The 14,776-nt window shown below is 33.5% G+C and overlaps 1 protein-coding gene across 1 annotated transcript; it reads left to right on the top strand.

Moving 5' to 3' along the window:
* Positions 1-3,846: 3,846 nt before the first annotated feature.
* LOC105157272 (transcription termination factor) lies at positions 3,847-5,600 on the top strand. The gene is made up of 2 exons (XM_011073641.3): positions 3,847-4,040; positions 5,170-5,600. The coding sequence occupies exons 1-2, from the start codon at positions 3,897-3,899 to the stop codon at positions 5,323-5,325; spliced, it is 300 nt and encodes a 99-aa protein (XP_011071943.1). The 5' UTR covers positions 3,847-3,896; the 3' UTR covers positions 5,326-5,600.
* The last annotated feature ends 9,176 nt before the right edge of the window (positions 5,601-14,776 follow it).

The raw sequence follows: 14,776 nt of genomic DNA, 5'->3' as shown, positions 1-14,776 counted from the left end.
TTGATGTTGGGATTTGGGAGACAAGAGTTACTGTTCCTTGTCAAATCATACTTTGAATATATATATATATATTTAGTAATATAAATATGTATGTATATAATATTTTATTTGTTAGTAAAATATAATATATATATATATATTTATGTTAAGAGAATAATCAAAAAAAAAAAAAATTACAATTGCACACCTAATGGTGTGCAAAACACAAAACCAAACATAGCAGTGTTGGTTTCCCAACCATTTTTTAAGTGACTCAAATTTATGATCAAATCATAGGTGCAAGCAAGGTGTTCTTACCAACTTCTTGTCATAAATTACCATTTATCGGTTCACGAAAAATATATATATATATATATATATTTGTGTTCTTTAGGCTTGATAAATAAATTAAAATAACATGATACTTTATCGAAATTTATCAATAAACTCTCATTTGAACTTGGGTTATTAAATTTGTCAAACTAAGTTTGAATAAATTTTTTGTTCAATAAGAAATGAGCTCAATTCAATTAATTTAAAAATATTAAGGTATCGAAGCTTGATTTATATTTGATTTAATTAAATTTTCATTTGGGTTCAATTAGATTGATAATCGAATCAAATTCAAACATAATTGGCTTTGAGTCCGACCCTTTGCCGCCCTAGTTCTCGAGAGGAAGATAGAAAATATATATATATATATTTGTGTATATTTAAGGTTTTTAATATATTTAATTTGTAGTTTGTATTTGTATAGTTGAATAAAATAAAACTAAATAATTCTTAATTATTTTAAATTATATGAAGAAATAAATAAACTCCTCTAAAAAAATAAAGATATAGATAAACATTCATTATGTTTTAATTATTTTTCAAATAACGAAAAATGAAAACAAACAAAGCCAACTAGAAGAAGAAGATAGGCCATTTGTTTTGTTTTAAAAATAAAATTTGGATACACCTGAAACAAATTGTGGTTAGTAGCCGTAATACTAAGGTTAAAGTCCCACGAATAAATTTGATATTCTGGATTTAAATATCATCAGATATATGGTATTTATCTCATTTTAGATAAATTATTATAATTTATTTATTATTATTAGTCATATTGATATATTGTTTGAATTTATGTATTATTAAATGTATCGAAATGAATTATTATAATTTTTTTAATTCAAAAGCTATTTATATGTAACATTTCATATTTTTCCTTTTTTAAATATTTACTAAGCATCGTGGCACCCTATAATTGTTCATATAGTCATATTGACATGATACTAGTTTTTTAACATGAATTATTTGAAGCAAGTGATGAATATGGAAGCAATTGGTGGATAATAGATGACGTGTACTATTTGAAAGAGATAATAATATATTATTATAGATATTTGAAGGTGATGATGCTCCTGAAATCATTAAGTCAAGCCCACAAGCTAGACCTACTAGTCCAATCGGCTAAGAGCCCAAATGGCTCATCAGCAAGATGAATAAGGGCCCACCATTAGACGAATAAAGCAAATCAGCAAGAAGGAAGGCCCATACAGACTTAACTGCTATTTTACTAAACTGACAGGCCCAAGAAATAAGCTCATTTCAGCTGGACACATCATTACAATACGGATGTCACGTCATATAACTTGTCAACACATCTGTATACGTCACCCTAAAATATCTTCAGGTGGCTCCAAGTAAATCGGGCATAAATGTGTTGGAAAGGTTCCAAATAACTAATTCCTGGAAAAATAGGCAGATTTGGCAGGTTTCATCCTGCTCACGTATCCCAGCCAATATTTATCCAAATCACTAACGGTTTGTTGCGTGTGATAGCCAACTGGAAGAGCTTTTCAATGCCGTACGACACTTTTCAACCCCCCTCATATCCAACTTTGTAGAGGTCTATAAATAAAGGCCTTGTGCAAGTTTTCAGGGTCACGATTTTTTATCATCATTCCATATTCTCAAACTCTCTTTCCCTTATTGTTTCTCTCGATTTTTTATATATTTTAAACCTATATTTTGCATTCCATAAATATTCATCACTCTCACATTATATTTCACCATTATTCTCATTTTATTTTAAGTTGTTCTTTTATTTTTCTTTAGTCCGTTACTAACTTAAGCATCAGAGTGCTAACCTCTGTTTTGCAGGGTTAGTCCTTTGATAATTTTAAAATTTTCTTGAATATCCTTCGGCCCTTGTGGTGTGGTTAAATTTTTGGTATGTGTCAAAACGTATAATTGATATTTCTAAATATAATATTGTGAGGTCATAAATAGTAGTTTATGCATAAAAAATGACTTATATATATATATATATTAGTACAAGGGATTATTTTTTATTTTTTAGAGTCGGACATTTCAATATATTACTATCCGCAAATTGAGGAGTTAAAGGAGACTCAAAACATATCATTTTACTATAAATAGTGAAAATGGGAGAATGGATATATATAGATCTACACTAGTGATGTACATCGGCAATTTTGGTGGGTTATAGTTATGATATTGAACTCTTCTCTTTGAAATTTTGGTGGGGTGGGGTGGAGTTGGGGTGGGGGGTTTGTCACACTATGAAGACTTTACCACTCTTTGACATATCTTTGAGTCTAGATGAATTTTATGTTGAATGTCAATCTTTTTTCAGAAAAATGCAAATTAATGAAATTCTTTTACCTAAAAAAAACCAAGAAAATTGAGTTTAATGCTTACTAGTACCTATATTTCATAAAATGACTATTTTGTCCTCCAAATCGTACTTAGTTAATTGATGTGGTAAGCAGAGGGTTCTTGAATTTAATATGTATATGTATCTTTAACTTTACCTTCCAAACAAGTATGACTTAAGACACCATCATCAAAATGCTATCTTCTCATTCAAGAACAAGGTTTACTTTTTCTAAAATTATTGCAAAAGTTACCCCTAGACAAAAGGAAATGTCAAGATGCCACTTTTTGCCAAGAATTTTCATGTTTCAGCCCCACATATTATTCTTTATTGCATTTTTTTCCCAGTACCAAGTTCTTGGATGATGTGGTCTTCATTCTAGTACATTTGCCCCACATTGTGTTTTGCAATTATTAATAAATTATGTCTTGAGCTAAAGCTTTTATTTCTTCAAGAGAACATCATCATAGTAGTGGGCCCAACAAATTTATTAAAAACAAACTTGTTCTTTGGAAGATCTATCTCATATATGATATTGTATCATTCCACTTTTGCATGAACTTTGAATCATATAAGCTAGCCAAATCAAAGAACAGTAGCTACTTCAAATGGTCAATCTACTAGGTAAACTAAACGAAACAGAACGAAGATTCTGTAAGTGAAAAAAGATGACAAATACTTCACACAATTGAAGTAAACACTAACAGTATGTTTGGTTTTGATTAAAAGATGGCCCAAAATATAGAGTATATTTGGCTTGTTTGATTTTGTAAGTTTTAGATATATTTTTTATTATTTTAAAACAGTTTTAATTACTTTTTATCCAAATAATACAATTAATTAAAAATTAATATTTATTTTAATCCACTCACAATTAAATAAATTATATATATTTTTATTATATATAAATATATATAAAAGAGACATGATTTGATAATAAACAATACTTTTTGTCTCTCCACTATCCAATATCATATATACCATACTTATTTTATATTATCTCCAAAAACAAATCCAAACATACACTAAATATTTTAAGCCTATAATTTAATTATATCCAAAGACAAATAAGCCCAACTCATTTTATTGGACCCTTAAATTAAATTGGACTTATGGCCCAAAATATTCTGGATCTTTTTCATGGGCTTTGAGCCCATTAACATTGTCCCATTCAAATTAGAGAAATGGTTCGGACCTTTCGCAATTTCTCTCCATCTTCAAATTTGAAAAGAACAGCGATCGGAAGAGCAAAATGCTGCAGTACCCGGCTTTCATGACCCAGTACCCATGGTCGACCCGGGTCATTCCGACGTCGTATCTGCTTCCGGCGCAGTGGCCCCAGCCACAGAACGACGAGCTCCTCCTCGCCATGGAAGAATCCGAGTACGAAGACAAGGTTTTCATCGCTAATTCTTCTTCATCTCCTAGCTTATAGTATCACGAGCTCAAGTGTTTGGAATTTATGCTAATTTGTGAACCCTAATTGTGAATATTTTTTGTCTTTGAAAGTTTGAATTTTTCGTCGATGAATGTGTCTTTGTGTGTGACGCTGACCGTCGCGTTCAATCCGTTTGATGTGGAGTTCGGCTGTGTGCTGGACTACCTTTTTGCTTCTCTCGGCTTTTAATCTAAGTGGATAGGATAAAATCACAGGTTTAGTTCGTAAACCTCCCTGCATGAGGAGCTTCATCCTGATTTTAACATGTTTGCTCTCTTTTTACACCAGTGGAAGTGAAATGTCTCTAAGGTACTGATTTAATCAAGAATCATACATAAGAGGAGAAGCAATTGTTGTCAAGCTGTAAACGTGAAGCTAAAGAGAAATTTTATCTAGATTATGTAAATATAGAAAGATCAAAGTTGGTAGTGTGAATTTGAATGCATTTGTTGTTGCGAATTTGTGGTTAAATCTTAGTGGTTTATGTTATGAGGAGCTTGAATGCAACTGTGGCTGCAGAGCAACTAGTGCAAATGGGGATCCGGTTGCGGTGCTGGGAGTAACCGTTCTTTTAAAAGTGAAATCAAGAATGAAACTGAGCATTCTGTAAAAGACTTAGATCGCTCTATTTGCGTCCTGAGGTTGAAGGAAATTGAGCTTAGCTCAAACTTGCATAATAGTTTTCATATGATTCACTTCTTATAGGCAGCAGTTTAAAATTGTTTCTTGAATGGCAACTTCGTTGTATTTGTCATTTTATTCGTCAATGGAAGCTCCATGATCATTTATGTTGAGTTTATTATATTACTGTACAGAAACTGAGAATTGGTTACGCCAATCTGTAATAGCCCTTCAACAGTGTGACTCGACAAGAGCACCTTTATTATACTAGCTTTTATCTAACTGCAGCTCCACTGTACTCTTCCGTTGAAACTACTGAAACTCGATAGCCAATCATCTCAGTTCTAACTCCATTCCGTTCATTGCATCTCATCAGGCCCTCATTTTCTTATAGAAAAATAGAATCCGCTTAAACTAGTAGCATTTGTTCCTTATTTATCTTCATTCGGCTTTCCTACTTATGCAGTGCAATGAAATCAGAAAGGCGAATAGCAACATAATCATTATTGGGAAAACCACTGTTGATAACGATAAAGAAGATTTTGATAATGATGCCGATGATGATGATGCTGACAATGCAGAGGAGTCCGAAGGTGATGAATTTGAGCAGGAAACCGGTTGAAGTACATCACATGCCTGCTTCAGCTGTATAAATGCTGGAATTGTTAATGTACTGAATCTTGAACAAATTTTGCTTGTTACTTCACTTGTAATCATAGCTTCTGCCTTTCAATATCTTTTTCCTGCATCCAGTCTACAAGTCACTCAGTGGCAGTGCTAATGATGTCTCAGCTACAACTTGTATGAGATCATTTCAGCTCCATGAAATATGTTTGTGTGATGACACAGTGCAAGCAGACGTTCTTTCTGGGACAATAGAAAGCAATGTTCTTTACAGACCTTAGTTACAGGGCCTCATCTGTGCTAACCTCTCTTTGCAGAATGTGGGTGTTGTTGTGCTTGATCAGGTTGTTCATGTACCATGCTGGTATGTTTATTGTGCAATAGTTGATTTAAAAGCTGTATTGTATTATTGAATGATCTCAAGAACATTCTTATTCATAGGGAGATCAAAATCAATGATACCATCTGTTTTCTCTTGATTCCTCGATCTTGGACTTTTTCCTCCGTGTCCTTTTGAGAAAGTTAGTGCCATCCCCTGCATTCATATGTCGTTCATGAACATGGCTCTTAATAGGAGCTACTACGCATCTGGGTTGAGATTCTTGTCCTGGAACATGTCACTTTATATCTTGCAGATTGTCTTGAAACATTATATGGGTGTTTGTTGCATGTCTGGTTTATCGTCTGCACATGATGAAAGGCGCTCTGTGTCGTTTGTTTTCAGACATGTGCACATGTCTAGACCTTTCTCTGGGTTGCCATGGATGGAATGATCCCATATGACGCCCCCAACAATGGGCTTTACAAATCTGTGGAGCCGCTACCAAAATTCGAGGAACAGCTATGATGTTCTTCGCATCCACCTCCACCACACCAGTCAAACCCATGAAACATACCATTTAGGGATAATTTCATTTAGTGTAAAATATATTTTGCCCCCTTGAATTATTTTTTATGTAACATTTATTCTTAAACTAACAAATGTAATACTTACTCTTTAAAATTAAATTTACGGACAATATTGCCCTTATATTATATATATAGGTATATTTAGTTCAAATAATTTCACATTTTAAATTTAATTAATGTTTTTTAATTGAAAAAATATCTTTTAATTATAATAAAGTAAAACATAACCAGTGAATTAAATAGTCGAATTCTATTATATTTTAAAGTTCAAAGTTAAGTGATGAATGGGTACAATAACTACACAAAAAAATTCATAAATTTTTTTTTATTAATTTGGTTATAAAATTAATTTGTTAACTATTTATTCTTTTAGATAAAAATAAAATACTTACATATCAACTTTTTGAATATATTTTCGTTAAAAAATATGATAAAATATATTTATTTATTTTTTTCTACATATTGAACTTTTGATTAAGCGTATACATTTTTTAGTTTCTTTCGAAGAGCATATATGTGTTGTCGTTTCTATTATATTTATTGCGTATGTATTATATATTAATTTATAATATTTAATTTAAATTCTTCAATTATTAAAAAATTTAAATAGAAAATAATTTAATGGGATAAAATATACTTTGCCCTCTAAACTATTTATCATGTAACAATTACCCTATAAACTAAGAAATGTAATACTGCCCCCATAGCAATTGATGGAAAAAGGGGTGGGGAAAAGGAAAAAGAATGAATGAGAATATGGGTGAAACCTGAAAGTGAGCAAAGTGCATACTATTCTGGAATACAAATGGAATCATACACCTCCCTTTCCGGGCTTTTTGATATATGGTAAGAACTTCCCCTCTCCTATTATTTGGTCAAAGATTCTATACACATTTCATTTAAAAATTAAAGAGTTAAATACAGTTATCATTTTTCCAGAATAGTATGCACTTTGCTCACTTTCAGGTTTCACCCATATTCTCATTCATTCTTTTTCCTTTTTCCACCAATTGCTATCAGGGAAGTATTTTTGTCTTTTACTCTTCATGACAATAAAATCTTGGTACTATTGGAAATATTGAAACCTTTATAACTGAGTTTAATATATTTTATTTATTCATCTGTGATATTATAAATGAATAAATTATTTCTCTATAAAAAAAATTATAATTTATTCACTTGTTTAAGAGATATATTGTTTCATTTTAGAGAATATGGGGAGAGGGAGGGGGGTAAATTGTTGCATTTTAAAAAGTATATGGAGTAAATTGTTATATAGGAAGATAATTTGTACATTTGTAATATTACAAGAAGATAAATTACCTTCTGTTGGAATATCTTCTTCTTCAATGGCTGCTGTGATTATGGATGTGGATGTTCATTTGCAGACTGCAGTTGCTGAAGGTGCTGGAGTTGCTTCAGATCTTCTTGATCAAGGATGACGTTGTCTTGAGCCTGCAACAAGCGTGTTTCTTATATTGCGTTTTTTAGCTTAGTTAGTTGGGCATTGTACAGTCATCCTCCAGTCATTTATTCGCCTTTGTATTGGTCCACATCATCTGATATGGTTGTTGTGGATTAGTTAGATTTTTGGAGGCTCTGTTATTTAAAACAGTCGTCTTCTTCCTCTGTTTTCATATCTGTAACAACATTCTAGTGAATAGAGAAGAATTCATTGTTGTTTCCATCTTTTTCTCTCAATCAATTATGTTTTCTGTTTGGTATTTCCACATGGTATCAGAGCCTTCTTCTTGAAGGTCTCTAGATACATTTCTCAATTATCTGAAACACAACATAGATACACATTGACGGTGATTCGAAATGGCGGATATTCCAACAGTGGCAGAGGATCAGTACCAGAAGGATGTTCTGTATCTTCATCCTTCCGACAATTCCAGCTTTGTGCTGCCGTCTACACCCTTAATTGGTTCCAACTACCTAACTTGGAGTAGACCTGTATATGTAGCTCTAGGATGCAAGATGAAGCTCGCCTTCATAGATGGATCATTTCCTAAGCCACCAGCAGGTTCCGCTCTATTTGAATAGTGGAGAAGAGCGGATCTCATGGTAACGTCTTGGCTCTAGAACTCGATTTCGAAGGAGATAGTGGAAGCTTTCATGTATGTAAGTTCTTCAAGAGAATTATGGCTAGAAATTCAAACTAGATATGGACGGAGCAGTGCTCCAATGATCTATCAGATACATCGCGAGATCTCGTCTATCTCGCAAGGTGATATGACTTTGACATCTTACCTAACGAAAATAAGAAAGTTGTGGAACGAATTGTTCTGTTTGTCTCCTTCTCCCAAATGCACTTGTGGAGGCTGTAATTGTGGCATCAACAAGGCCATAGGAGAGATGTACTCGTCAATGCAGTTGATGCAATTTCTCATGGGGCTCCATGAGAATTTTGACAAAGAAAAGAGCAAGCTACTGATGTTAGACCCACTGCCAGATCCGGAAAAGGTTTTTTCAATGGTCTTTGCTGTTGAGCAGCAAAGGAACGTGCAAATTCAGCTTACAGACAACACTAATAACTCTGCTTACCAGGTCACTTTGAGAGAAAACAGAAGGGAAGGGATACATAAACAAATGCAGAAATGGAAGCCGTTTGTGGACAAACGGTCTATGGTGTGTACGCATTGTCATAAAACAGGACATTTGCGTGATACATGTTTTCAATTGCATGGAACTCCAGAGTGGTTCAAGACATTGAATGATAAGAAAAGGCAGCCTGGGGGTAACTTCAATTTTTCTGGAAATTTGGAGGCTAGAGCAGTGAATAAAATGGAAAATCTAGCTTCAAACAGTGAGAAGAAATATGATGTGACAGACTTGGTAGCTGAACTATTGAAACTGGTCAAACAAAAGGAAGAACCTTCAGATCCAATTTCTCACTTCACAAATTATGTACAATATGAAGAACAATTCGCAGGTAACACTCTTGAGCCTTCTGTATTGAATATTAGTGACTGGATAATTGACTTAGGAGCTACAAACCATGTATGCGCATCTTTATCGGGTTTTGAATCTTATTCCATTCCATCATATACACATTTTGTTCATTTACCCGATGGAACTAAAACGACAGTTTCTTACATTGGAGTCGTGAGAATCACAGATAAGCTCTCCCTCACTTCTGTATTTTTTATTCCAGACTTCAAAGTGAACATATCTTATTAAACATAAGGAACAAGTTGCTGCAACTCTCTCCACCTTCGCAGCTATGGTTGAAAGACAATTTGAAACTAAAATAAAAGTCTTACGCTCGGATAATGGCTCAGAGTTTATCAACCAGAACTGCAAAAATTTTTGTGAAAAACATGGCATAATTCACCAAACTTGATGTACATACACTCCTCAACAAAATGGGAGGGTAGAAAGGAAACATAGGCACTTACTTAATGTTGCACGGGCACTCTTATTTCAAGCCTCTCTTCCGCTTAAATTCTGGGGGATTGCATTCTAGCTGCCACTTACATCATTAACAGAACACCTTCTCAAAACTTAGGATGGAACACTCCTTTTCAAAGGTTATTTGGGTATGCTCCTACCTATTCACATCTTAAGACATTCGGTTGTCTATGTCTTGCTACGAACTTAAGTCCTCACAAAACTAAGTTCCATAAAAGAGCCCACAAGTGTGTTTTTTTGGGTTATTCCATGACGCAGAAAGGATATAGAGTTTATGATTTAGAAGATCACACCCTCTTTACCTCTAGGGATGTGATCTTCCATGAAGAGATATTTCCTTATGATGACAACAGCTTTAAGGATACTCTTGATTGCCCCCTTCCTACGGTCACTGCAAGTACTGATAATACCACCTTGTTTCCATATAGTTCTTCACGTGTTAACTCTGTTTCACCACATAACACGGGATCTCAAGTATCTCCTGCTCATTTACCTGCAGAAATTACATCTTCTGCCGTGTTACCTCCTCGTAGGTCCACTAGAGTGAGTCAAAAACCATGGTGGCTTAATGACTTTGTGTATCAACACGACTCTTCTATCTTGCATTCTGCTTCTCCTGCATACAATTCCTTTATAGCTTCTCTGTCAATTGTGCAGGAACCACGTTCTTTTTTAGAAGCAACTCAGTTTCCCGAATGGAGGGACGCGATGGATGCAGAGATTCAAGCTCTGGAAAAAAATCACACTTGGATACTAACACCTCTTCCACCTGGCAAGCGAGCATTGGTAGTAAGTGGATGTTCAAGACGAAATTGCGAGCAGATGGCAGGATTGAACGACATAAAGCTTGCCTCATTGCTAAAGGATATAATCAAGTCGAAGGAGTTAATTTCACTGAGAGCTTTTTCCCAGTGACGAAGGCTGTAACGGTACGCCTTTTCCTCGCTCTTGCGGCAACAAAAGGTTGGGTGCTTCAGCAGCTAGATGTGAATAACGCATTCCTCCACGGGTATTTAGATGAAGACATCTACGTGCTCCCTCCTGCTGGTTATAATGTAGATTTAGGACTGGTGTGCAAGCTAGAGAGGTCCTTGTACGGGTTGAAGCAGGCTTCGCACCAATGGAACGTTGAGTTGACATTGAAGCTACAGCAATTTGGTTTTACTCAGTGTGCACACGACCACTACTTATTTTTGCTTCACACTGAACGTGGGTTGATTTCCCTCTTCGTATACGTAGACGACATTCTACTAGCTGGTAACTGTGTTGATGAATTACAAAGAGTGAAGTCCTATTTACATAATTTGTCCACTATTAAAGACATGGGAGATGCTCATTACTTCTTGGGATTAGAGATTGCACGGAATTCTGATGGGATTTACTTATCACAGACCAAATATGTGCTTGATATCATTACCGACACCAGTTTGTTGGAGGCAAAATCTGTGGCCACGCCTTTTCCAGCAGGTCTCAAATTGGCCTCAGATACAGGTGCTCTGCTTCAAACTCCAGATTCGTACAGACGTTTAGTGGGACGACTGCTCTATTTGAGTTTTACTAGACCTAATATTTCCCATTCTGTGCAGCAGTTAAGCCAGTACCTCAATCACCCTTGCGATGCCCATTGGAATACTGCTCTCCACGTGGTTAGATACCTTAAAGGATGCCCTTCGCTTGGGTTTCTTTTGCCTGTTGTTAACTATTTGGACCTTCAAGGTTATTGCGATGTCGATTGGGCATCGTGTTCTGATTCTAGGCGTTCATTGACCGGTTTCTGTATCTTTCTTGGGGGAGCTCTTATCTCGTGGAAAACTAAGAAGCAATCGACAGTCTCTCGCTCTTCTGAAGAGGCAGAATATCGTAGTTTGGCAGCAACAGTTTGTGAGCTGCGTTGGTTGTCATTTTTGCTGGAAGATTTTGGTGTCTCATTGTCTCTGCTTGTGTCTCTCTTTTGTGATAACAAGACCGCGCTTCACATTCTTGCGAATTCTGTGTTTCACGAATGCACCAAGCACATTGAGATTGATTGCCACCTTGTTCGTGATGCTTACAAGGCTGGCTTTATTGCCCCTGTGCTCATTCGCAGCTTCACCTAACTTGCAGATGTGTTCACAAAGGCTTTACCATTGAAGTTGTTCAGCTCTTTTTTGTCCAAGTTGGGACTCGTGTCCTTTGCCCCTAGTCCCACTTGTGGGGGGATGTTGGAATATCTTCTTCTTCAATGGCTGCTGTGATTATGGATGTGGATGTTCATTTGCAGACGACAGTTGCTGAAGGTGCTGGAGTTGCTTCAGACCTTCTTGATCAAGGATGACGTTGTCTTGAGCCTGCAACATTTGTGTTTCTTATATTGCGTTATTTAGCTTAGTTAGTTGGGCATTGTACAGTCATCCTCCAGTCATTTATTTGCCTTTGTATTGGTCCACATCATCTGATGTGGTTGTTGTGGATTAGTTAGATTTTTGGAGGCTCTGTTATTTAAAACAGTCGTCTTCTTCCTCTGTTTTCATATTTGTAACAACATTCTGGTGAATAGAGAAGAATTCATGACTGTTTCCATCTTTTTCTCTCAATCAATTATGTTTTCTGTTTGGTATTTCCACACCTTCTCCCCCCATATAATATATAACACCGCATGTATTAATTGTTGGAGGTCTTATGAATGAATTTGAAAATTTGAGTGTTTATCTCATTTGATTTATAATTGTATTGATGTATAGATTGAATCGAAAATTGTTGTAATTTACTGTTTATTGTTCTTAATATATTGATTTATTATTTGAATTGATGTAAAATGCTAAGAAAAATTAAGGGAAAAAAAAAGCATGGGGGTAAATTCTATTGAAATTTCTTGAAGTTAGGTTTAAATTCACAAAGAAATTATTTCTTTCAAAATTAAAATTACATTCTTTGAGATTATAGCTGTCAATGCAAAACCCAAAAAAAAAAAAAAAATACCCCTAAAGAAATGTATGGGTAGGCTGTAACCACAGGGGATTCATTCATAATATTTGTTCCCTAAAATAATATGCCTTTGCTACGGTACGATATTTTGTACAATTAAGAGATGATAATGAGTAAATCTACTGTCAAATCAAAACATCCCTCTAGAAACATGATTTTGGATCACATATATCACAAACACCTTAACATGATATTATCAGTTACGTCCTCATTATTCTTGAAAAATACAATTATACATTATGTTTGGTTTTATTTTTGGAGTATTTTGTTTTGTGTTTTAGAGATAGAGAGAGAAAAATAAAGATAAATAAGTGTGTGTTAGAGATAGAATGTATATTTGAATTCATTTTTAGAGATAACTTAAAATATTTTAAAATAAATAGTGTATGTTGTTGAAATTTTGAGAGACAAAGTCACTATTTACCGTCAAATAATGTCTCTTTGATATATTTTTTATATATAAATATGTATATATATAAATATTGTATATTTAATGTTGTATTTTTTTTAAAAAAAAATTACTGTTCATTATCAAATCATATTTTTTTTATATTATAGTTATATATATAAGTGTGTATATATATATTATATATAAAAATTCAAAAATAATAAAACACATAAATAAAATGTGAAAACAAAGAAGCAAACATAAATGTGTTTTGTCTTGTTTTGAAAATTATCGAAAAATGAAACCAAAGATAGTGCAATTATTTCTGAACAAAGTTGTCCAGCTAATGAGGAAAAGTTGATGAAATTAGGGGTTGAAGCACAAGGAAGGGAGGGTTGAGGATATGGGTGAATGGCACGTAATCGCCACCAAGATGTCGTAATCATACACTCAACTTGAGATTCCTACTTGCCCAACTTGCATTGCGTGCCTAACTCATCCTTATTATACCCACCTCATCATTCTCTTTCTTTCTTTCAACCACTACCACCAAAACCCCAATCTTCACCCTTTTTTATTAACCCAAATAATAATACTATCATCAATTATATTAATATAATATCAAATTTAAATAATATTTATTGTGTAATAAAATAACATTCTATGCATATGCATATGATATGATCCGCATTCATCATCTTTAAAATTATAAGAATTCAGCTTTGCTCGTTAAATTAAACCTCATTGACCATTTTTTACCAAATAAAATAGAAAGCAATTACGTCGATATCTTTTGATTTTATATTATAAAAAAATAAAAAATATAAATATAATTAGTCTAATCTTAAGAATTGTTCCTGTGATTTCTATGACTGAATCTACAAGTATTAAAACCTTATTTATCCAATTCTTTTTAAAACTAAATTCCATCAACATCCTTGATACTAGACAAAAAAATTTATAATTTTAAAAAGTTATATTTATTGCTTAAGTACATATAATTTTAGAATAAATCACACCAATCTCTTCTAAAATTTAACATAATTATAAATACTCCCTCATTCTGTAAATCACAAATATCTCACATGTTTGTAAATTATATAATTTTTGAAAAGATGTATGAACGAAATGGATGAAAAAAATATATAAATTTATAAAAAACTATCCACTCAACCCATAAAAAAATAATTTTTTCAAAACTAAACAAATTTATAGTTATGAATCCTCAACACCATTTTGATCGATTTATCATAAAAAATGAATAAAAACCTAATAGATTAAGCTAATTATTAAAAGATCGTTCCAATTATAAAAATATTAATAATTTTTTAAATAACGAAAAAATATTCATAATTATATCAAAACTTATGAAAGGTTGTTATAATTTAGCCTAATTTTTTTAAAAAAATAAATAATCTTTTATATAATGAGATCCGACTTGGGAATTCAATATCATTTTGCCCCTTCTTTATTAACCAAAAAACCTGTAAGATATTAGACCTGCTTTTTGATGTTTACGTTATTCAAAGAACTGAATATTATATGGTTAAGAAGTTAATTAAAATGACTACTCTCAAGCTCGGTTAGTTTAGGGAGAAGGTGGCAAAATTCCCCCGATTAGTTAATAGTTTTTTTTTTTTTTTTTTTTTTTTTGAGTAGGTGCTGAATGATAATTACTTTACGGTTTGCTGATTACTTCAGTCCAATCACCAGGCTGTGTGCGACAGAGACTCCATTCCAGCCGTTTCTGAACTGCAATTCAAGAAAAACGAAA

Source organism: Sesamum indicum, linkage group LG3 (assembly GCF_026168435.1).
Source record: "Sesamum indicum cultivar Baizhima isolate 11 linkage group LG3, ASM2616843v1, whole genome shotgun sequence".
Lineage (NCBI taxonomy): Eukaryota > Viridiplantae > Streptophyta > Magnoliopsida > Lamiales > Pedaliaceae > Sesamum > Sesamum indicum.
Note: the sequence above shows the minus strand (reverse complement) of the source record. Positions and strands in the feature narration are given on the sequence as shown.